Source organism: Charadrius vociferus, unplaced genomic scaffold (assembly GCF_000708025.1).
Source record: "Charadrius vociferus isolate BGI_N301 unplaced genomic scaffold, ASM70802v2 scaffold309, whole genome shotgun sequence".
Taxonomy (NCBI): domain Eukaryota; kingdom Metazoa; phylum Chordata; class Aves; order Charadriiformes; family Charadriidae; genus Charadrius; species Charadrius vociferus.
Window position 1 is genome coordinate 466,333 of NW_009661370.1, and position 24,258 is coordinate 490,590.

Sequence of the window (24,258 nt, forward strand, 5' to 3'; positions counted from 1 at the left end):
GGAAGTCAGAAAGAATATTTTTAAAGTTCCCATGAAAGACCCAAGTGAAATGACAGGGGATCACTTACTTCTTTGTAGAGATGGACTTTTTACAATTCTGAGACAATTAAGGAATTTTTATTACCAAATAAATGTTATCATACATTTGAAGAGATTAGGGCAATGTTTTTGTGCAAAACTTCCCGAGTTACTGATCAGTTGAAGTGATTTTCCACTCTGTAAAGAACTTGACTTTCATGCTAGACCAATGTTTGATTATTACTATTTCTCAGAAAAAGGAAATTATATCACTGAAATAAATTTATGTGTAGCTTTTTCTTAGTAGCAGAACTTATAAAGTCAGTAAAGCTGAGAGGAAAGTCATGGAACAGAAGGCATTGTTATGATGACTTTGGGTTTTCCCTGCGTGTTCCTCATTTGCTCTCAGCTAAACAGGCTGTCTTTGACACTTTATGTCTTAACATTTCATTCATGTTAGCAGATCGTCACCGGGCTTCAGTTTCTATTACCTGTTCTTGTGTTGTTGATCCTAATAATGTAGTGGCTTATTTCTTTGAGGTAAGCTCATTTTAGAGTAAAAATAAGGCTGGTATACAACTACCCTGAGGTATAGTCAGTTATGAAAGATGAGTATACTTAACGATGTTTTTTAATTCACAGGCAACGATCAGCACTAGGAGAATGCTTGGCCGCTTTCTCAGGTGCCTTTCCAGTGGCTTTTTTGGAAACTCACTTGAACAAACATAATATCTACTCGATTTACAATACCAAGAATGCAAGAGACAGAGCAGGTATTTCCAGAAACTCACATGATGGTTATGAAAACACAACTTCACTATAAATGCTGACTGCGTTAATACATGTATTTTTGCATATACATTTATAGTGCAAGAATTTTCTTGTAATGTCTTGATTGGATTTCTTTCCTAAATCAATGGGCTAAGTCTGGTAAAACCAATTATTTTACATGTCTAAAGATACCAATGTTTTCATTTCGAGATACCATTCTCAAAATACCACTTTGGACTAAATTTATTGAAGGGACTTTGCACGTTTTTAGTATGTCAAATATTATATCTTTGATGATAAAATTACGTATTCTAATCAGTAACTTTAGTTCCTCAGTTTTCATACGTAATATGTTTCCCTAAAACATGCATATTTGAAATTGAAGCAAAATAGCTTTGCCTATATTAGATACATAATACATACCGTTAGAAAGTAAATACACTGCAGAGTAGTATGTAAATTGTTTTTTCTTTGTTTGAAATAAGACAGTACAGATACTTTCAGTTAACATTGTGTATTTTAATTTTGCATATACCTTTTTGTTCCATTCTGAATCTCTTGATGTTTCTTATGCTAAAACATAGTTGAATAAGATCATACATACTACTTGTTCCTATAGTAAATAGAACTTACAGTAGAACTGTACAAACTCTTCATATATGCTGAGAGTGAATTATATCACAGATATGTATAGAAGACAGTGTATAAGATGCCAATTTATAATGGCATTCATAACTTCATCTTTATTTTTGAAAAAGGGAGCATGCCAGATTTATTCTTCAAAGAGCTGTAATATCTTATTTTGAAAATATCGACAGCCATGCTTACTTACCGTATATATTCTAGCTATTTTAATACATCTGGAAAGACAATCATCTTTATTTTCATTGATTTTTTAACAGAAATTTGAATTAATTTCCCAAAATTGCATTTAGCTTCAAGATGACTGCGATGGCTGTGTAAAATGTATTCGGGTCTAAATAGCAGAAGAGACTGGTTTTGGAAAAAGACTAGCCTTAGACTCTGTTGGTACAAACATTTGGATTCACAAATTGCAGGCTAAATTTTCAATATATAGATATCTGTATATCTCATTGTATGTGTACCTCAGGATGTTAGACATTCAAGAGCTAACAAACAGTTGTGCTTACAGATATTTATTTGTAGATGAAAGGAACTGCCTCCAAAAATAAAGGCAACTGCAGTGCCTTTTCAGAGGAAGGAATTGATAATTCAAATAACTTGAAAAGTAAACATTTACAATCAGAAATTCACTTCCAGAAATGAGTTTCTCAGAATCTGCTCTACTCATTATGTCAGGCAATGATATTTTTCTTCTATTAACATAGAAACATTCCAGGTTGCATCTGATGTGTTGTGAAGCGATGTTTCATTGTGTCAATTTTTTTCCTCAACTGCAAAGCTTATGTTGGAAGAAATTCTGAAATTTAAGCTTTATTTTGAATATAGCAAACTGCATCAGATTTCTCTGAATTCATTCCATAGTAATTACATTGTTGAAGCTTCCATATAGGAATTATTTTTATCATAGAAACTTTTATTATTGAAGCTTATATGTGAACAGTTTATTGCTCAATGGTATGAGAGTACCTGTTTTTTATTGTTGTGTTTGGGTTTTTTCCTTGGATCAGAAGGGCTTAAATGTAAATAGAAAACAAAAGTTGTGCAGAATAGCAAATGAAAAGAATTATTTTCCCTCCATGACTTAGTGTATTGATTTTGGGATTTTTTATTTTTTTTTTCCAATAGTTCTCAATTTGCCTACTAGTGTAGAAGAGGTTTGCCCAAATATTCCTTCCTTAGTGAAGTTAATGGAAGAAATTGTGGAACTGGCAGAGTCTGGCATTCGTTACACACAAATGCCACATATCATGGAAGTAATACTACCTATGCTATGTAGTTACATGTCACACTGGTGGGAGCATGGACCAGAAAACAACCCTGACAAGGCTGAGATGTGTTGCACAGCCTTGACGTCAGAGCACATGAACACTCTGTTGGGTAACATATTGAAAATCATCTATAACAACCTTGGTATTGATGAAGGAGCCTGGATGAAGAGATTAGCAGGTAAGATCTAAAAATAAATAAATAAACAAGCAAGTGTGTGTGTGTATATTCAGAATGTGTACATTATATATATACACACACTCTCTGAATTACTCTGTATTTACCCTGCTAAAGCTGGAGTAGGACAACACTCATTTTTATGTTTTTAATCAATACAGATCTTGATGAACCAGAACTACTAAGTATAAAGAAAGAGCAGTGTAAGCAGTATGTTTTAGTCTCTTAAGAAGTAACATAAGAAGTACATTAGACTATTTCTTTTTCCCCAGAATATGCACATACATATTTTGCAGTATATTGAATTAAATGACTATAGTTATTTGGCCCATTTTCATTGTATAACAAGTTTCCATTTGCAGGCATTACACAGTTCCTTGCTATTCTGTGAGTGCTGGATCCTTAAAATATTGTTTTGGAGCTCTATATTTTAACATTTCTATTACAATGAAATGAGGAAATGCATATGTCATTTTAGTAATCCTTACATTAACTTCATTATGATAATACCTTAAAATTTATTTTAAAAGATTATTTTTCAGTGTTACAATCGGTAAGGAGAAGTCACTTCAGTGTTGTGAATTCAGTTTTTCAATTAGGCTTTCTTATGACTTTTTAGTACTTATTGTAGTAGTAATTTCATTCATGGTATCAGTCTGGATTCCCAGTCTTTTGAGGTTAGTAATGTAATGCGCTCTAAGGATAAAGTGGTAACTGCCTAAAATTCTTTGTAATCGAATGCATGTTACCAATGGGTTTGTACTAATGGGCCCAAATGAAGTGCTAATTTACATATTCATTTTTATGAGTAGATTTGCAAAAAGCTTGTGCTAACAAGTCTCAAATGGCTGGTTGATGGATGGTTGAATCAGTCCCATTTCTGTCTACACACAGCCTTCCAGTGTCCCAATGTGCGTAAGAAATACAGGCAGGCTGTTTCAATAGGTTTGCAAATCACTAGAGCATGCATTCCCGTTCTACTTTGCTCAAGCTAAAAAGAAAGGTTCAAGAGAGGAGCCAGTGGCTGAGAAAACTTCTGTGCGCTATGTAGCTATCCACCCATAGATACCATCAAACAACTTCTACGTTACTCGATAAAACTGGCAAATACCAATATGCTGACAGAATGCCAGTAAGGAGACATTTCCAGTTTTATGATCTTGCAAGCTTAGTCTGTGAAGTTGTAATTTCTGCCCTCGTAGTGACAAAGTGAATTGACTACGTGAAATCCTGACCACATTTAATTCTTGGCAAAACTTCTGCTGATTTCAATGGGGGCAGGATTTCACACTGTAGCTGGAAATAAGATCCAAGAAAGAAGGGAAAGGTAAAAGTTTTTATTTATATTTTGTGGCTAGGTGTATATTATAATATTCATTGCCTTAAATAGTGTTTTCCCAGCCCATCATAAGCAAAGCGAAGCCACAGCTCTTAAAGACACACTTCCTGCCACTGATGGATAAGCTAAAGAAAAAAGCAGCAGTGGTTGTATCGGATGAAGAACATCTAAGAGCAGAAGGCAGAGGTGACATGTCGGAGGCTGAACTGCTCATCCTAGATGAGTTCACCACTTTGGCACGGGACCTCTATGCCTTCTACCCTTTGTTGATTAGATTTGTGGACTATAACAGGTATGTGGAGAGGAATAGGTCAATGAATCTCATAAAATCTTCCTGTTTATTGATGCCATCTCTTATCCCTCGATATGCCTAGTGCTAAATTAGAGTACCTTTTGCTCAGCCTGCCAAACTTGAAGTTGCTCAAGCTGATGATTTATGACTTTTAGGAGGAGCTGGGGTCTTTTTTCAGAAGAAAACCAAAGAAGAAGTGCGATCCAAATCTGTTGCATTAGTCCTAGGATTAACGTAATAGGATTTTAAGGGTTTGAAATAGGACATGAAAAAGCCACTTCTACCAGAAAGGATTAAAAGCATGCATGCTTGGTTTTGTTGGCTTGTATCCTTGTAAAATGTTGAAAACTGATTTCAAAGCATAAAGCCAGTGAGGATCATCTGCATTTCCATCCTTTTACTAAATTTTAGGGCCAAATGGCTGAAAGAGCCCAACCCTGAAGCGGAAGAATTGTTCCGCATGGTGGCTGAGGTCTTCATTTACTGGTCAAAGTCTCATGTAAGTAATTCCTTGGTAAATACCTGTTTTAATTAGTTTTTTTAGTAGGCAGATCAATTATTTAGTGATTATATTTGCAAAAACACATTCAATGACAGTAGTGAAACTGTAGATGGGAAGGCATTTATGACTTTCAGTTTTCTGACACTCTTGAAATGCCTGAGTAGCTAGGGGAGTTGATGGGTCTTTTGTAGCATAGTAACACTGATCGTAGAAATTTTTCATAGAAGTTCTGGTTTGTTTGTTGGGGTTTTTTTTTGTTTTGAGGTGTTTTTGTTTTTTTTAATATATATTAAGCTCATTGAGATCTGTCCTTACCTTTTTTTTTTCACTCAGTTGTTTTCACCACCAAAGCCTTTTTAGAACAAGGATGTATGGCTACTAAACTAGTAGTAATTGAGCCTCTAGGCAGAGTTACGGTAAAAGTCATGTGGAAAGGTCCTCAGCAGGACTAGTGGAACAAGGGTTTCCTGAAGGAAATGTGCAGCTCTATTTACAGTCACTTAATTTGTGCTGCAGTATAGATTTATGTTTCTTTAATCATAGAATCATAGAATACCAGGTTGGAAGGGACCTTAAGGATCATCTAGTCCAACCTTTCTTGGCAAAAGCACAGTCTAGACACGATGGCCCAGCACCCTGTCCAACTGAATCTTAAAAATGTCCAATATTGGGGAATCCACCTTCCCTGGGGAGATTATTCCAATGGCTTATTGTTCTCGCTGTGAAAATTTTTTCTCTTGTTTCCAATTGGAATCTTCCCAGTATTAACTTGTACCCATTATCCCTCATCTTTTCCATGTGACTCCTTGGAAAAAGGGAGTCTCCGTCTTCTTTGTAGCCACCCTTTAAATACTGGAACACGGTGATAAGATCTCTGCTAAGTCTTCTTTTCTTAAGGCTGAACCCAGTTCTTTCAGCCTTTCCTCATATGACAGCCTTTCCTCATAGGACAGCCTTTCCCAGTCCTTTGATCATCTTTGTGGCCCTTCTCTGGACCCTCTTCAGCCTGTCTGCATCTTTTTAGCGTAGCAGTGACCAAAACTGAACACAGTATTCCAGGTGTGGCCTGACAAGCACTGAATAGAGTGGGATAATGACTTCTATAATCTCTGCTGGTGAAGCCCTTGTTGATGCAACCCAGCATCCTGTTGGCTTTCTTAATAAAAGTTAAGGGTATATAATTCAATTATTAAGCCTAGGTCTGTAGCTGGCTTGAATGAAGGAAAGTCCATAAGTATTCTAAGAGCAAGGAAGTAGCAAATATGTCTTATAAGTAGTTCTCTGAATAAAATATTTTTTTCCTCGATGATAGTGTTTCATATTTCACAAATTTTACCGGTTCAGGATTTCTTCTTAATGCCACTTCTACAAAAATTACCTATGGTTCTCAAGTCTGATTCCTCTGGTTCATATGCAAGAACCAAGAGATCTGCATTAAGACCTAATCGGGCACCATTACTGATAGTGCTTAAATGAAAATAAAACATGATTCATGTGAATTCTGGAACAAAAAGGAAAAAAAAAAATGGAAGAGACTGAAGATGTTCAAGCATTGGATCTCTGTATGGACTTTTGTCTATACTAAATTTCTTTTCTGCCATAACTTTAATTCTCTCAAGTTTGGGAAACAAGGTGCCCTATTATTTGTGTACTTGTGCTTGAATTTGACTGTAAGTTTTATTATAAACATCGCTGTGCACAGAAACTGGTTGCACAGTACGTAGATACTGGATTATCAAATTACATATGTATTTCTAAGTTCAGTCTTTTATTTAAAGTTTCTTATGTATCTGAATATAGTGGGATTTATAGTGGGGAAAAAATTGAATGGATGATTTACTATCAAGGGAAAACCCAGACAATGTTTGTATATTGAATTAGAGGAGAAATAAGATCTTTATCATGGTTGTTTCATAGCCAGAGAAACATTTCTTTCTGTCTAACATAGAAAAAAAACCAAAACACACAACCTCCTGAGTTATGCCATGTAAATAAAGCTGGAATTCAAGGCCATTACTGATCATCCATTAATTTTTCTGTCCTTGTCTTCTCCTGTGGATTTTACAATTTTCCAGTTAATTTATGTTTTTGTTAAAGGTTTGCTTAGATAGGTTTCTCATATAAGTGCTTTTAACTGGGTTCTTCTATATATTTCCAGAATTTCAAAAGGGAAGAGCAGAACTTTGTGGTACAAAATGAAATCAACAACATGTCTTTCCTTATCAGTGACACCAAATCTAAGATGTCCAAGGTAGTGTAAAGATTTTTTTTATATTTTTCTCTTTGCAGAGGGGAAGGAGACAGGAAGTCTTCAGAAAAGGACCTTTTTTGTTGTTTTTTTTTTTAAACAGTATCTGTTGAAAACACTGGGTTGAGAATCAAAAGGTAGTCACTTGAGAAACACGGGGAACTTCAAGATGTCAGTGCAAAATATTGGCAATGATATGAGGGAAGTTCCATTTGATAGGGATGTGCAGCTGTATAGGTAGTAAGGAAATTGTCAAACCAGAGACAAGTGCAAAGTTGCTAGTGTAATTTTTTTTATTTAATATTAGATTTTTTTCTTCATTGCTTTATGCTGCAGGCAGCGGTTTCTGACCAGGAGAGGAAGAAGATGAAGAGAAAAGGTGACCGGTACTCTATGCAGACCTCTCTCATTGTGGCAGCACTGAAGAGATTACTTCCCATTGGCCTAAATATTTGTGCTCCTGGGGACCAAGAGCTAATTGCACTGGCCAAAAATCGATTCAGCATGGTAGGTGCTCTTTTTGCACTTCTAATAGGTAAAAATACTTTACTAATGAAAGTCTGATTTTTTTCCCCCATACTCATTCTTACAGCATGACAAATAATCAAGACTATAATTCTGTGGTATAAAGGCACAATAGGTGACTATGGTAGATAGTAATCTATATATTGTTCTCATTTTCAGGGCATAAAACTTTTCACTTTGGACATCCTTATTTTCTAAATGATCAGTTGTATTTTATGAAGCTTGAATTTGGAAATGCAAATAAGAACCGTGTGTTTCCTAAGTTCTATGCTCAATATCATAACTAATTCCTTTTGATCACCCTCATGTCAATGCAAGAATTTCTGTAGGGATAAACTGTTTTAAAAGTAATTCCTCTAGGAGTAAACTCACAGTGCAATAATGTGATTTTAATTTGGAATATACTCCTTTCTCAAGCTATGATACTTTATACACCCTAGCAGGTTATTTGACCTTCCGACTGCTGAACTGAATGTTTATATAGAATAAAAGATCTCCAAAAGAAATAGAAATCAAATAAGAGAAGGCTGTGTTCTCTGTTATATTGTCAGGATAAGAAAAAAAAAAAAATCTCTGTTCATGATACTGGTTTCATTTGATCAGACTTTGTTTAAAGTATGTATATATGTACGTACTAGTAATTTTAATTCAGACTTGCATGTAGTGCGTTACTTTAGAAAAAATATGAATATGACATCCAGAACTTGTTCCTGTGAGCTCTGGATGACTAGCTCTGGCCTGATACAAAAAGACAGTATTTCCACTGAGATTTTTCTCAGCCTTCCACATTGTCGGTTTTATTCGTTGTCTGAACTAAGCCCAAGGTTGACATTTATATGAACAATATCTATCCTTAATTACTTTCTATTCCAAATGTATATGATTTGTAATTTGTTGACAGAAAGATACTGAAGATGAAGTACGAGATACAATCCGCAGTAATCTTCATCTCCAGGGCAAGGTAATCTATATGCAGTTTTTAAGTATGATTTTTCTTCCTTCGGATTCGTTGGTGCCATATAATGACAACCAGCCTTGGTTGATTAGGATAACTTGTAGTCTCTTTTTCTCTTCTGTCAAGTAACTTGTTCATATCTATTGTTAAATGTTAGGTTTTTAATGTGTTTATATATGCATTATATACAATAACATGTGGCCCTTCAAATCCCTGCCTATGCACACCATTAAGATAAAAATTGGAGATGGAAGCAAGATGTATCACTGTTTAAACTCTACCTTCTGTTATTTGGGACAGAATCTGCAAAATGCTCAAAGTTACTTTGTATCAGTTTGAAGTGTAAAGGAAAAGGAAGCTGCCGCTTTGGCATCCTCTGTGAAGTGAAAAAAAATCTGTTTTGCTCAGTTTTGTTCCTGTTTTTCAGCCCAGGGAAAATAAAGTATTTTGGGAAAAGTGTAGATTTTTATCTAATTCCAGTTAGTGCCAGAGATATAGCCCGTGGGGAAAAAGTCCTGAACTGGCCCAGTGTAGTTGAACTGTTTTATAAATGCTTCAAATAATGACAAAGAAGAAGCTATAATATAGAAGTGTAATAAAATTATTTAAGTTTCTTTGTTGAAGGAAGATAGAATCAGACATATGGATGTTGCTTTATTTAGGATTGTTGTTTACCTCCTCCCCCTGCCCCAGATTTTATTCACCTCAAGGAAAAAACTAACTAGTATTTCCTGTATTCATTAAATGGTTACCAGAGAATAAACATGTGAGTTGGAAGTCTGGCTTTTTTTTTTTTTTCTGAAAGGGTACTTAAGAATCATTCAGAAGTCTAGGTTCCACTACAATTCAGTGCCTGGCAATAAATGTTATTTTTTTAAAAATGACTTGGTAATGGGATGGTTCTTCCTGAATAATATCTGAAGAGTAATTTTCTCCCAGCTTATGTTTTCTGTATATCACTGCAATGTCAAGCAAGATTATGCAGAGGCTGGGGTTTCTGGGAGCTTACAAGAAGATACTATCATTTTGCGAAGCTAAGAATTGACATTTTTCACAAAATATTACAAATAAAAGTCCAGTAGCTTTACATTGTAGGGATTGCACATAGAGAAGTTTACTACTGAAAACAAAAGATTTGGTTAAACCCTAAAAGAAGCTTGAAATACTTATCCCTATATAGTGAATATTATTATATACTGAGAAGCAAAAAAAACCCACATAGGTAAAGTACTGGGAAGAAAAGAGCATTTATGAAGATCGTCATGAGCAACAGTACTTAAGCAGTGTGATGCCATGAACATACAAACCTTAAATGTGTTGTGATTTTGAGTGTTAACTTCAGTAATGTTATCTTAATGATGAAGATAGGTATTTCTGTGTGTGTATATTGTCGTTTTGTGAGCCATGCAGTTGTAAGTCTTGCATGGCATTTCATGCTGCTTTTTAGTACTTCTCCTCCTGCTTTAACTACTTCATCTTCAGTTTCTGTTTTGTTTCTTTAGGGTTACATTTTGCACACTGCTATTAAGAGATTTCTGTCTTACTGCTTTGTTGCCTTGGAGTAAGGATACCTCTTAATACCTTGATCTGTGCTTTCTCTTCAGAAACTTCCTTTGTTTCAATTAAAAGCTTGCTATTGTTCAGCAACGGATCACCTCCTCTGTTTATAAAACATGAGAATAAAAGTACCTCTAAATTTCTTATATTGATGAAATTTCACGGTGCCTAGATAATAAAGAAGGAAGTAATCTTAGCTAATCCAAAGTATACGTTGATGGATTTTCCAGTTGAAAACTTTTCAGCAGTGACTTTGGATTTTCCTGATTGTAAAATGAATTCCTAGAGGAAGATGACATCCTGAAAGGAAACCACATAATACATAGCTAATAAAGCTCAATAGCTGTTGTAGCTAGCTTTATTTTGTAGCGAACTACATATTGCTTTACTGGTTTTGAAGAGCACTGGTTTTGACCTGTATGTGAAAGGTAGTTACTCAACTACAGATGAAATACTGCATTTCTAGCACTTGAAAACTTTAATTTGTTATTGTATTTATTATCTTTATTACAATTTGTTTTCTATTGCTAAGTAGTTTGTTCTCAGTGGCTTGAAATATATAATTTCATGAATTATTTAGCACTGACGCATTCCAGAGTTCACATTAAACCTAAGTGTATAACTTAATTATTTAAAATTATAATGTAAAAGTTAAATTCTGTAGTTATTTACAAAGTAAAATACAATTTATTCTGTAATTCTCTGATGTCATTAGTATTCAGTCATTATTGTGACTGAATGAAGTACACATTCAATAGAGTCAAGTATGTTTCTTGTAAAGAAAAATGATGCCGTTGAGCTATATGCATACACTACCCCTTTTTGTCTGATTGACTCAGACATAAAAGGAATGCAGGCCCAATGGTCTTATAAATTTAAATTCTTATTTAATGTTATGAATTAATATGTAACTCAGTATAAATGGTGTTTGTGTAAGGTGTCTTTCCAAACAGAGGAAAAATACCACTTTTCGGAAAGGTTGTTTTTCTTCTAACTGTAGCAATATTCTTTCTTCAAAAGGTGTTTTCTGTTAACGACTTTTGCTTCTCACAGGCACCATGTTCTGTCATTTATGTTAGAGCTAAAATGTAATTTATCTTGTTTTCTTTTTGGAAAACTGCACTTTTTAAGAATCATCCTTCTGAATCTTTAGCTATTAATGTTGTGGCGTCTATTTCATGCATTTGTCTATCTTTGTCTACATTTGTCTTCACCCTGTTTCTGTCTTTCCTTTCCTTGCATGCCTGCATGCTGTTACTCAGTACCGAGACTTTTATTTCAAGAAATTGATGACGAAACTTGCATTCATTTTGACATGGATGAAGCTCAAGTCACCAAAACCTTCCAGCCATGCTAATTCACACCTTGAAATGTCAACTACTCATACCCTTAGAAAACTACCTATACAAAAAAGCTGTACTTTATAGAATGTGAGGAATCCTCAGATCAAAAGACATCTCCACCTGTGATTAAAAAGTCTTTTGTGGACTATCCATTCATGATGATCCAGTCAAATGCTCACACAAAGACTGTGGATGTGACAGTTGTTAAGAAATGGAAAAGCCGAAATGTGGAAGAAATGCCTGTCAAATGTGGCTTTCTAGGTTGTAATAAGCTATTATTGAGCGACTATGTAAGTTTATAATCATTCCTGGAACTTCAGTAAACTGTGTATCATAAGATGTTTTGTGGAGATGAGTTAGCGTTATTGTCTCATCTTAGGCACAAATTGAAATCTGGATCCACAAAGGTGTTTTAAAAAAGTAAGTGCTGAATTTAAGCCCTAATCGAATCTGTAGGGTTTAGGCTCCTAAATACTCTTAGAAATCCAGGCCAGTGTGACTTAAACCTAAATTGCATGATCTGAAATGATCACTGGCCACAGCTCTCAGTAAAATGGATTATGCATTGCATTTTTCTTCAGTTTCATTGGCACAAAAAATGGTTGCAAAGTGTGTTGATTAGCAGAGGCACTAGGGAGACAAAATGACCCTAAAAAAGAGATTACTAATCATAAAACAGAGAATCACAGACCAGTGAAATGGAAAAAATGAAATGTAAAGAGAAAAATAAGAAAAAAACGTTTTGCTTCATGCAGTATTTTATAATTTGTAGGCTAATAAGCAAATGCTTCTTGAATTCATTTTTCATAAATAAAATTTTCATTTTTTAGCTAGTAATCAGTAAAATCGGGATTTTCTAACAATTGAAAAAATTAAAATGAAAAAACTAGACATAAATAAGACTAATGTGACTAATTTCCATGACTGAAAACTAAGTAATCCAAACTAGCAGAGCAATAATTTCATTGTTGTTTGGTTTTAATAACTGGAAAGTCAGTGTACAAAGTTACGTCTGTCTACCTCATATTCGTTACTTTTCCTCGAATAATATGTTCATTGCTGGTGCCTGTGCTATTTGTTGGGCCATGATCATTTGCTCTTTGTATGATTATTAGACTTGCACCTCTGGAAGCCCTCAGGAAACATTGTGCAATCAGTCTTTAGTTTTGCTCTTCCAGTCAATGCAGTGGATGCTGTATGGGTTAGCCATCTAAAGATGTGGGTTAGCCCTATAAAGTGCTTCTATTGTCCTTTGAAACAGTTTTTGTACTAATTAAACTGTTGGACGCTGTGTTTGGAAGATTTTGCTTTGATGACATGTACAATCTTTCTCCTTCAGCTTGAGGATCCTGCCATTAGGTGGCAGATGGCACTTTACAAGGATCTACCAAACAGGACTGAAGATTCCTCAGATCCAGAGAAGACTGTGGAAAGAGTCCTTGATATAGCTAATGTACTATTTCACCTGGAACAGGTTAGCCACATTTTTCTGAATTCTATTGCTTCTTATTATAAACAACAGTATTCAATCCTGTCATTTCTATTTTCACCTTCTGTATTTAATGTTATATTCTTTTTTCTTTCTTTTGATGGCTACTGTTTATGTGGTTTGCCTTGCATTTTGTAATCCAATATCATGGTCATATCGATCACACAGTGTGTTTGCAGCAGCTCCAACAATCATTTATTTAGAAAAGGACTAAGAAAGTGATACCTATGTTTTAGCTTCCTTCTGGTGGATTTCAGCTAGCAGGAAAGAATCACTAAATTGTCCATGGATGATGAAATGTGAGTAAAAACCAACTTAATTATTGAAAAAAAAATCCCTTTTTTTCCAAGGTATTTTTCGTCAGTTGAGATTCTTGAATTGTTGAAGTAGCAAGAAACTTAAAGCTGCCTGCATAAATGTCTGGTTAGAAGCTGCGTATTATAGCTGTGTGGAGTCAGTCAGATGATTTGATAGACCACCTCTAGTGGTGACTTTAGAAAGCTATTTATTAGGTACTAGTTAAAAAAATTGTAATAGGAATGCCAACTTCACAAAACCTGTATGGAAGTTTGTGCGAATGAGAACAAGAATATATGCATTTAGAAAATTAAACTGTCTTTGAAATTCAGAAAATTCTTCATAATCTGGGAGTTTTAGCAAGACTATTTTTTGGTAGTCCAGCAATCTGCTTGCATACGTGAACTCAGACTTGTTCTTGCTGGTGCAATGGTGAACACAAACCAAGGTGTTAACCTGGCCAGCTCAAATATTACTTGCTGCATTCAAGAAATAGTAGAAGCAGGGTGGAGGAATGATTTTTCTGAGAAAGTTCTAGCAGAATCTTTAACTTATTTCAGAATCTGTAATGAAGCTGTATGGTTTTCTCTAGTATTTTTTGCATAAATACATGAGCTTCCCATGGGACCTGGACTACAGTAACTTTCATTAAAAAAAATCTGTAGTTTATTTTACGTCTTTCTTCCCACTAGCACTGATAGAATTTTGCCTTTTGTCTCTCTGATTAAGCTTGTCCCCTGAAATAGATCAACCAACAATGAATGTTAGAAGTTAGGTGTTTGTTGGCTGGTTTTGATTTTCATGTTTTCCTCCCCTTGGGACAAGAGTCTATTACTTATCTTTAAGTTTTTAATTCTTTAAATTTTGAAATTAAAAAAAACACCCAATGTTAGTACATTTTACAAGTGAAAAACTACTTGAGAATTTAGTTTTCCCATTTTACGTACTGAATTGTTATGTATTTTGCACTTTAGACTTGTTCTGTGTTTTCTAGACTTCCTTTTTTAAAATGCACTGAAGAAACAGCATGTTAACTTGAAGGGTGTTCCTATTGGCAGCAATGAACGCTGCTGGTTACACCATAGGCTATAAACTGACTGCATGTAAAATTTACTCAGGGTTTGTTTGTTTTTTTTTTTTTTTTTCCTTTTCAAAGTACATTTGAGAATTCAAGGCTCTCTTGTCCTCTTATTAGATAAGTTGGTTTCACTCAGAAGCTTGGCACAGGTTTTCAGACCCCGTGTCAGGCAGTTTCCATATCGTGATGAGATCACTGATTCAGTCAAATAGGAATCTGAGAGGTCTGTGAAAGTGTTTGTATATTCACTGTGCACCACTTGATTGCTAAAAGTGACTTTCAGAGATTTTGGAATGAACAAAGTGTGTTGATGTGAATACCTGTGTCCCGGCTGTTGCATCACACAACTCATCTGCATATAGTTTGCCAGCCTTAATATGGACTTGCTTCAAGTTTTCCAATCTTACACAGTTTGACAGAAAAGGATGAAGAGGAGGGACTAAATTTTATAAGTCATTGAATATGTGTAGAGCAAGCAAAAAAGTGATAGAATGTGGAAGTAAATCCATGGCAATCATGGTTAGTCTACTAGAGTGAGAGAGAGAGAGAGAGAGACAGGAGAATGGGTGTTGATTTGAAAGGATACCGCGTGGCTGCGAGGCAGAAGGAAGCGCGGAGGAAAGCTAGAAATGTGGGGAAAAAAGGTCTTGTCGTCTACTCTGGTTTTATCACAGTGAACCGAGCTGAAAGGAAATTGATAAGCATGTACAGAGTTATATAATTCAGCATCAGACTCTAGTATTTGAGTTCAAACAGGATATACAATCTCTTGATTTCTGGCATTTTAGCTATACCATCATGTATATAAATTGGTTAAGCTCGTGTAGTTTGGAGAAATTGTTCAATGGAGTGAAACCCAAGGTATGATCCTTGTGTTTTCCATGTTCTGTCATAGGATCAGTCTCACAGCGTATACAGTCCAGGTGTAGCGCAGAACAGGATGGATTTGCATTGTTATACCAGATTGACATTTCAGATCAATCCTTCTGATCAGCCTTAAACAATGACTTGTAGTGAAGTAAATGCTGGCTGCTTTTATTCTAGGTACTTTGCACCTGTTTCTTTAAAGATTTGTGCCCACAGCTTTACTTACCTTCTGCAGACAAGTGCTCAGGTGCTTTTGTTATTGAAATGGGTAATTCAATGTCTTTAAAAATAATGAATATGTGAGCACTGGGTCGTTTTTATGATAGTCTTGAGTAATCCTTTGCTTTCCATATATGATCTGTTTTCCATATACACATACTCTGAATGCTTTCCTTATTGCACTGGAAAAGATCAGTTCATTCTGTGTATTTTCTTCCCATGCACAGCTAACTTCTTTGTTTTTATTATTTTCAGAGATCTGCCTGCGTAGGCCGAGGCTATTTCTTTTGGGAAAGTATAGTTTTATAGTTGATGTGCAGATAACTACTAATTACCTAACTTTCACATTTGGGTTTGCCCGACTTCTAAATTACTAGCTCTGACTTTGTTTTGTGACTGTAAATATGTTTGCAGTGAATGTTTTTCTATCCTTTCTCTTTACAAATATTTTTCACTTGTATTTTATCTTTTGGAAGGAACTTGGTTTAAGATGTCACTATTTAATATTACAAGTGTAATTATCCATTTCACCAAATGGTTGGCAGTATTTTAGTCTGTTCAATTAAATGCTTATCATTTAACTGAATAATTTTTCATATTTCACTAAACTATAAAAGTCCTCTTGGATAACTATGTTTGGGTTGAATATTGAGTCTACATAAACATCATCACTACGTATTTTAAATAGGATGCTTTATTTTATTATAAGGGAGAATCACCAAGTCGTTCAGGATAGAGATGCTAACTTATATTGACTCCTTTGATGATGTCGGGAGACATAGGAGACATCATTCCACTAGCACAGTTGTCCATAAAAGAAACAAACGAAACCCCCACAAACAAACAAACAACCCACCACAAAAGAGATCCAGCCCCTTAACTCTACAAGAGTTGTGTAGGATAAATCAAATTATATAATCTTTATGGAGCAGTTGTGGAGTTAATCACAAAAACTGTGAATCAGCTGTGGAAAAGGAGTGATCTGTAGCACAGCCTGCAGTCATATTTCCCAGTTATCCAGTCAGGCTGTATACTGTTGCATGTAGTTGCTCTTCTGGACCACAGTAGTCATTTTCTTCTGATGGAAACAAGGATGGAAGGTGGAAAAAAAGACCCTGAAAGAGCAAAAGATGAGGATGGAGCACACCCAATTTCATCTCATGCTACTGTAGAGCTAGGATGCAGAAAGAGAATATATCTGAAGACGGAGCTTTAACATTATGAAATGTAGCTGAAGTGTTTTGTAATATCTTATGTTCATTCTAGCTATGCAGCTTCATGGAAGGAATTTAGTCCTAACTAAGTCTCCGTGCCTGTCACTTTTAATTCTTTTCCATTGTAGCTGATCATGGTAAATACTACAAATAAAAGAATAATTGTATTTAAGACAATTCCTTTAAAAGTATTGTCAGAGGCAATGTGGAGGTGTATAATTTACCTGTACATATGTAAAGAGTTACATATAAAAGATAGAAAGAGTGAAGATTCTTTGTATTAAAGTTAAGGTTTCCCGAGAGATGGCGTCAATTATGATAATATTCTAAAAGATATAAGAAGTGGGATGAAGTAAAAAAGGAGCCTGTCTATATAATACAAGGAAAGGGAGATTTTTGCTTTTAAATTTATTTTCTAAATTCTGATTCTACAATTTGGCTGATCACTTGAAGACTTTTTTCCCCTCTATTATTCTTCTGTTATCTTTCCACTTGATTTATCTGTTATCTCACATTTTTGTTATGACTACTATGCCTGGACAGTAGGAACATTGCCACATTGTTTATTTTTATAAATGTATTTTATTTAACAGGTTGAGCATCCTCAGCGGTCCAAAAAAGCAGTGTGGCATAAGCTGCTATCTAAACAGAGGAAAAGAGCAGTGGTTGCCTGCTTTAGAATGGCACCATTGTATAATCTTCCAAGGTAAGAGCTATATATGTTCTGTCTTTCACAAATGCATTTATGTTCATACAGTGCTATTTGGTGAGATCAAAAGGAAGAAAAACATGTAAACCAGTAATTGATAAACTGCGTGGTAGTGTACTTTGTATATTACTTTCTTTTAATAGATATAATTATTCTCTTATATCTTCTGAAACGAATAACAAAAAGTATAATTTTTGATTTCTGGTTTTCTCCTCCTGCTGTTATTCCACTTGTTCCTCCTGGTATGTTTTCTTTTCTGAAAAGTAGACACCTTTCATAGGAGATAAATGCAGAAATGGACATATTAGTGACACTGTAATATCATCTTGGGGGATAAATTTCCTCCTAAGCCATGGTATAGCTCTGGAAACATGGAGTTACCTTTATTATTAGATGCTAAATAAATTAGATGCTTTATTATTAGATGCTAAAATATGCAGCAAGTAAACTATTTATCTGAAAGCTTGCCTATTTATTTTGCACGTTTGGGAAGAGCATTCTATTAGACAAGAAATGTATGCATATACTCTAGGCATTTCACACCTTTTCATGTGGCTCCTTTCCTCTTCTTTCTTGTTTAATAGCGAATGGGATCTATAGTCAAGCAAGTTTCAGAATCCTGAGATTCTGGAAGGAACGAACATTCAGAAAAAGAGGACATCTAGTTTTTGTTCATGCAATTACTAACAATAATTTCCAGAACACTTATATCTGCTCTTTTCAACATAATAATATTGTTCCCAAAAGTATGTGCATTATTACTACTATCATAGTTAGTAGGATGAATCTTAAAGTATGTCCCAGGAAGCACAAGAGAATCGTACTAGCCTGAAATGAGGCTGCCATGACAGTTGAAAATAGAACAAAGATATTTCCATCTCTAGCCATTCTTACTTTAACAAGTAGGTCACCTGCACATAACTGGCATTCCTGTATAGTTTAGTTATACTTCTTCCTGTCAGTGTATGAGACTGGCAGTTGTTTAAAAAAATTTAAGTTGATAAAATTCTTCACAGAGAGTTGGTTGCCGTACAGTCCATTTTGTATCGAATCATCCAGGAAGAAACCAAAAAACAGTAAACATCATCATTGGTTTACCTTTCCATTTAATTTCGTGGAATTTGGGGAAAAAATGTTTTATTGTTTTAGATATGGTAGTCTAATACTGAACATTTAAAAAATGCGATTTGAGCACAATACAAAGTTACCTATTGCTGTTATCTTAATATTTTTAAAAAAATATTATGAAAATATGTTATATTCAAACTAAAACTCACTAATGTGGCAAAATAATTATTTTTTTTTCTTACCTGGGTTTAAATTTCTTTAAAGTTCTATTTTTTATCTGTTCATAAAATCATTATTATTACTTTTTAATATCAGTTTTACAACTTGATGGGACACAGTTTTGAACGAAGCATTTTAATGTAAGCTTAATTTTTAAAAAAGATGCTTTCAGCAGGTTTTACCATAGAAATTTTGCTTTCTTCTTAAATGGTGGTTGTAATGACTGGACAGTTCTTCAAGCTAAATGAAATTCATATTGACCAAATCTTCTCCTTAAAAGTTTACAACTTTTGTTTTAAATGTCCCTTTTTAGGCACCGAGCCGTGAATCTCTTTCTTCAAGGCTATGATAAATCATGGATTGAAACAGAAGAACACTATTTTGAAGACAAACTGATAGAAGACTTAGCAGTACGTCTGGGTGCAGAGGGTCATGGGAATGTATTATGGGTTAACATTAATCTTGTATAATAATAATACCTGTGTGAGGTACATAAGATATCATCTAAGCTATCTCTACTCAAAGAGATATGCTCTAACCAAGTCACTCTGCCAGGTGTTAAGAATTCAAGTGATGGAGATTCCAGAATCCCCTCAGGCAGTCTGCTTCAGGGCTTCAGTAACCTTTTATAAAGCTTTTTAAACTTTTGTCTAAATTATATGCCAGTTGCTGTCATTCCCCTTGTATCTTCTGCCCTGTGGAGAACAGTGTATTCTCTTCTTTCTTTGCAGTTAACCTTTATGTATTTGAAGACCTCATAGTCTACATTAAAGCCATTTAGGTCAAAAGGTTAGAATATGAAACTAGAGGAATTTGTCTTAGATTAATCAGTCCCTCAGAAGCAGACATGAAAAGGACGTTCACTAGGACCGTCTCGCAGAAGAATCCTCTTGTATGGTTGGTCAGGGAGGTGAGGATTTTTCCCAGCAGGAAAGTGTTAGAGCCATGTCTTTAGCCTGTTAAGTCCCCAGAGTGATTCTCAGTAAAGCCTTGTGTCCTCATCCCTTACAATTGTCTCTCAGAAAGGTAGTCCTTTCCAGGGCTGGGCAAGAACTAGTACTAGGAAATTATTCAGTCACTGGGAGGGCCAACAGAACACAGTCTGAGATCAGTCTTTTTATTGTGAGGAGAGCCTGCTCTATGCAATAGGGGAAGCTATCTGGAAAATTGCTATTAGAAGAGAACAGTAATTTGCTTTTACTGTTTAAAGCTTATGCTTAAAACCAACTACCCAAGTTGCAGAGAATTTTGAAAATAAGGATCAAAATAGTGAAAGGAAGATCAGCAGCAATGAACTCAACACAAGCGGACTATGGAAGTTAATTTTCACGTGCACACATGCAGAATTCATTTCTTGTGACATCCTTATTGTACGATCAGGCATTGTGAAAAAGCAAGAGACTTCTGCAAAGGCTCACTTTATATACAACTTTTTAAAATGATGTCATCTTGTGTCTCAACACACTGCAGATGTTTTAAATAATGCAGGTTCATTGCCAAAAATAGTTATGTTTTAGCAGTTGAGAGCATGTGTATGTAGATATGGGATGTGGAACAACATAGCTCTTTGCTTGTGTGTGTGTATGTATATGCAGGTATGTATATGTGAAGAAATAACCCAGTACTATCATTTGGTTACACTCTAACATAAAGGGTTGTCTCCTTACCTTTGTGAAACCACATCTTTGCTAAGTTTATGAACTCCTTGCTGGCAGGTAGCTTATGTGCAAAACTGTCTTGGAGAAGACAGAAACAGACTGGATTGGCTGCTGTATTATCTTTACCTTTAGTAAAGGACTACAGGCATTGCCTTGTAGTTCCTCAAGCATAGAGATAAGTGTGTCTCCAGTGCGCTCTCAAGGAAGGATATATTACATCTTTCATTCAAAAGAGCAAACAAAATTCTTTCTTTCCTTCTTTTAAAAAAATTTCTATCAAATTCTCGCTGCTTTAGAAGACTCTCCTGGAGGGGTGAGAGTTTGAGATTCTACTGTTCAGGTCTGTGGAGCTGACCCTGACTAATGTGTGGACTTCATGAAAGATATGGTTGTGATGCTGGTGAAGGTTCTCTGTACCTCTTGGACAAACTGTACCCTGGTGTAGCAAGGAATTTAAGATTTATTGGACTGTCAAGATGGAATCACAGCCCAGGCTGTGGTGGCAGAGCTCGTCTGGAAGGGGAGAAGGAGGAACCTTGGGTTCTCTCATGTATGCTTGAAGGATTGTCTGAAGTTTCCGAGCTGTTCACCTATTAGCTAAAAAACTGGAACAATCGAGGACCCAGAAACTATAACCAAGACTTCCTGTCCTTTAACTCTGTAGGCAGTAAACTTCGATGTTGTATGCCGTAGTATGTTCTTTCTCAATACTGAGAATCTTGAACTTTCTTTTCTGCCAAGAGAAAATAATTTTGGAGGAGAAATGCAGTAAAAACTACCTCCTTCCTGAGTTTGCCAGATCCAGGTCATTTATAGACCTGTGGTAAGGGCTGTTTCTGGGATGTAGAAGGTGAGTGCTTGCATCCCCTAGAGCAGACGACTAGACTAAACTTGCAGTTTTGTCCTTAAGTCTATTATACAAAAGTGGTACTACTCCTGCCTCTGTATAGTAAAAGAAAAAAGTATACACAGGTCCTCTGTTCGAGGAGCTTAATTCTGCTCATTCTTATTTCTGATTCAACAGATCAAGCCTCTAAGAGAACTAGATTTTTAATGTTTGATATTAAAATCATGGGATATTCAACACTGTCTTTATTAATAGTTAAAATGCTTCTGCTTTAATTAAATAGGTTATACAAACACTTAAGCTTATGTGACAAAATTATTGATTAGTTTTGTTGATAAGCATTAATGGACATAACAATTTATAAGAAAAATATGTTTAATGGATGTTTACTAATTACATTATATAAAAACTAAATCTTAAATCTTCAACATTAAGAAATGGTGACTAAAACTTAACCAATGTATTTGTTTTATCCTCTTTAGAGCATTCAGTTAGAGCTTTTTATTTTACACTTCAGTAAGTATAGGGAAATGGCTCAAAACATTGAAAATTAAGAATGCTCATTTCCCAGAAATGTTGAAAAATTGTTTGGTTCTAGTGTTCATGCTATGCTGTAATAATGAGTTCTACTTAACTCAGTCATTGGTGAATTTGATCCTCAATTTAATTGGAATCAAATCTATAAAAACTAATAACTTGTATTAAACATTAACACAACTTCTGCCCTTTTGCTTCACCAGTTTTGATAACATTAGGGAGGTATTCTGGTTGATAACATTACCAACTATAGAATGCTGCCATTTAATTAAAGAGAACAGTCAGAGTCCTAAATGAGATTGAAATAAAGAGCAGGGGAAGACCTCAATACTGGTGAGATCATAGAACCATAGAGTCATAGAATGGTTAGAGTTGGAAGGGACCTTTAAAGATCACCTAGTTCCAACCCCCATGCCATGAACAAGGACGCCTCCCACTAGACCAGGTTGCTCAAAGCCCGATATCCAGCCTGGCCTTGGCTTCCAGGGATGGGGGCTTCCACAACTTCTCTGGACAACCTGTTCAGTGCCTCACCATCCTCACAGTAAAGAATTTCTTCCTGACATCTAGTATAAATCTGCCCTCTTTCAGCTTAAAACCATTACCTATCGTCCCATCACTACACTTCCTGATAAAGAGTCCCTCACCATCTTTCCCTTAGGCCACCTTGAAGTACTGAAAAGACTGCAATAAGGTCTCCCCAGAGCCTTCTCTTCCCCGGGCTGAACAACCCCAACTCTCTCAGCCTGTCTTGATAGGAGAGGTGCTCCAGCCCTCTGATCATCTTTGTGGCCGTCCTCTGGACCTGGTCCAACAGGCCCATGTCCTTCTTATGTTGGGGGCCCCAGAGCTGGATGCAGTACTCCGGGTGAGGTCTCAGGAGAGCAGAGTAGAGGGACAGAATCACCTCCCTCAATCTGCTGGTCACTCTTCTTTGGATGCAGCCCAGGATGCGGTTGGCTTTCTGGGCTGCGAGAGCACATTGATGGCCCATGTTGAGCCTTCTCATCCACCAACACCCCCAAGTCCTTCTTCTCAGCGCTGCTCTCAATCCATTCTCTGCCCAGCCTGTAGTTGTGCTTGGACATACAACTAGAGTTACAATTTGCATTGTTCAGATCTTGTTATTGTTACTGGAAATATCGTTACATATTGCAAAATATGAAATGAACCTTGGATGGCTATCATAGACTAGGATGGGAAACAGTCGTACATATATATCAACTATAGTGAACTCTCAGCTGCAAGCTGTCATTTTTTGTACAGCTGAGTGGAAAAGGTGGACTTCACGGGCATATATGAAGCGTAGTACACATATAAGCATTCCCACAGGAACGTGACACTAGGATGCACAATTTTTTTCTTAATAGGCAAAGAATTCATTTTTCTTATATCTGTCATGTGGCCAACCCTTCCGTATTGCTAACAGATAACATCTGATATTGTAATAATTTCTTGTGCAGTCTTATCAATGCATGGAATTCTTTTTATCTGTATTTTAGTGTGTATTGCTAGATGAAAACAAGGAGGAAGAGTGAGCATAACTTATGCAACCAATTTTATTTGAGCTAGCAGAAGCTTTGTAGAAAAATAGGTCTGGATGAAGCAATTTTGTGAATAACTTGATATGCAAAACTTACTTTCTGAAATCTGTTTTGGCAAAAGACAAGAAGGCAAAGGACAGATTTTGTATAGATTATTTTTAAAACACTGCTTCGGTGGTTGCTGTTACAGTATTTAGAACTACATTTTTCTTCAAGAGTGAAATAACTAGAGCTGTCTAGACGTGAAAGCAAAATAATCACATGAAAAAAACCCTATTTGTATGTGTGTATATATTATTGAATGATATGTAATATTTTTATATATTATTAATTTGTTGTCTTCTAAAATTCTACATCCTGCCAGCATTACTTACTTTTGGTAGATATGGCTCCATTGGTCTAAAACTATTGATGAGCCTCCAGTTTGGATTTCTGCTCCCTCAAAGCATCTCAGAGTTCCTCAACGAACATTATACTTGGCTTAAGACTTGGAACAGAGGATTCTAATTTTTAGCTGATGAAGCTTGTTAAGATAGAGAGGTACAGACAATATAATAGCAAATAATGGCATCTGGTTACCACTCGTTCTGGGTAACAGCAGTAAAGGCTTGAAGTTATTTTCAGAATCTAGGAAGAGGTTTAATTTTTATGAGGAGAGGAAATTCAAAGCTTTGCAAATGGTGTCATCTTTGTAAGTCTTTATGGTCACAAACATGGTCAGGATTCAGGCTTTTCATACTTACTTTGGAACTTGTTTCCTTCTCATTGTCCAAGTCAAAATTACATATGTAAGTATTTAATGTTTAATGAATTGCACAGAGTAAAACATTTTTCAGTATAGATGATTGAACATACTTTTAAAATCTTTTTTCCC

General features: G+C 35.5%; 1 protein-coding gene across 1 annotated transcript in view; it reads left to right on the plus strand.

The window, feature by feature from the left end:
• The window catches only part of RYR2 (ryanodine receptor 2 (cardiac)), a 471,929-nt gene that overhangs the window by 381,770 nt on the left and 65,901 nt on the right, over positions 1–24,258 (plus strand). Inside the window, exons 67-76 of the mRNA XM_009893652.1 lie at positions 661–791; positions 2,560–2,880; positions 4,268–4,508; positions 4,920–5,007; positions 7,169–7,261; positions 7,595–7,765; positions 8,685–8,744; positions 12,978–13,112; positions 17,396–17,508; positions 19,112–19,208. Coding sequence (XP_009891954.1) covers positions 661–791; positions 2,560–2,880; positions 4,268–4,508; positions 4,920–5,007; positions 7,169–7,261; positions 7,595–7,765; positions 8,685–8,744; positions 12,978–13,112; positions 17,396–17,508; positions 19,112–19,208 — 1,450 coding nt within the window. The remainder of the gene's footprint in view (positions 1–660; positions 792–2,559; positions 2,881–4,267; positions 4,509–4,919; positions 5,008–7,168; positions 7,262–7,594; positions 7,766–8,684; positions 8,745–12,977; positions 13,113–17,395; positions 17,509–19,111; positions 19,209–24,258) is intronic.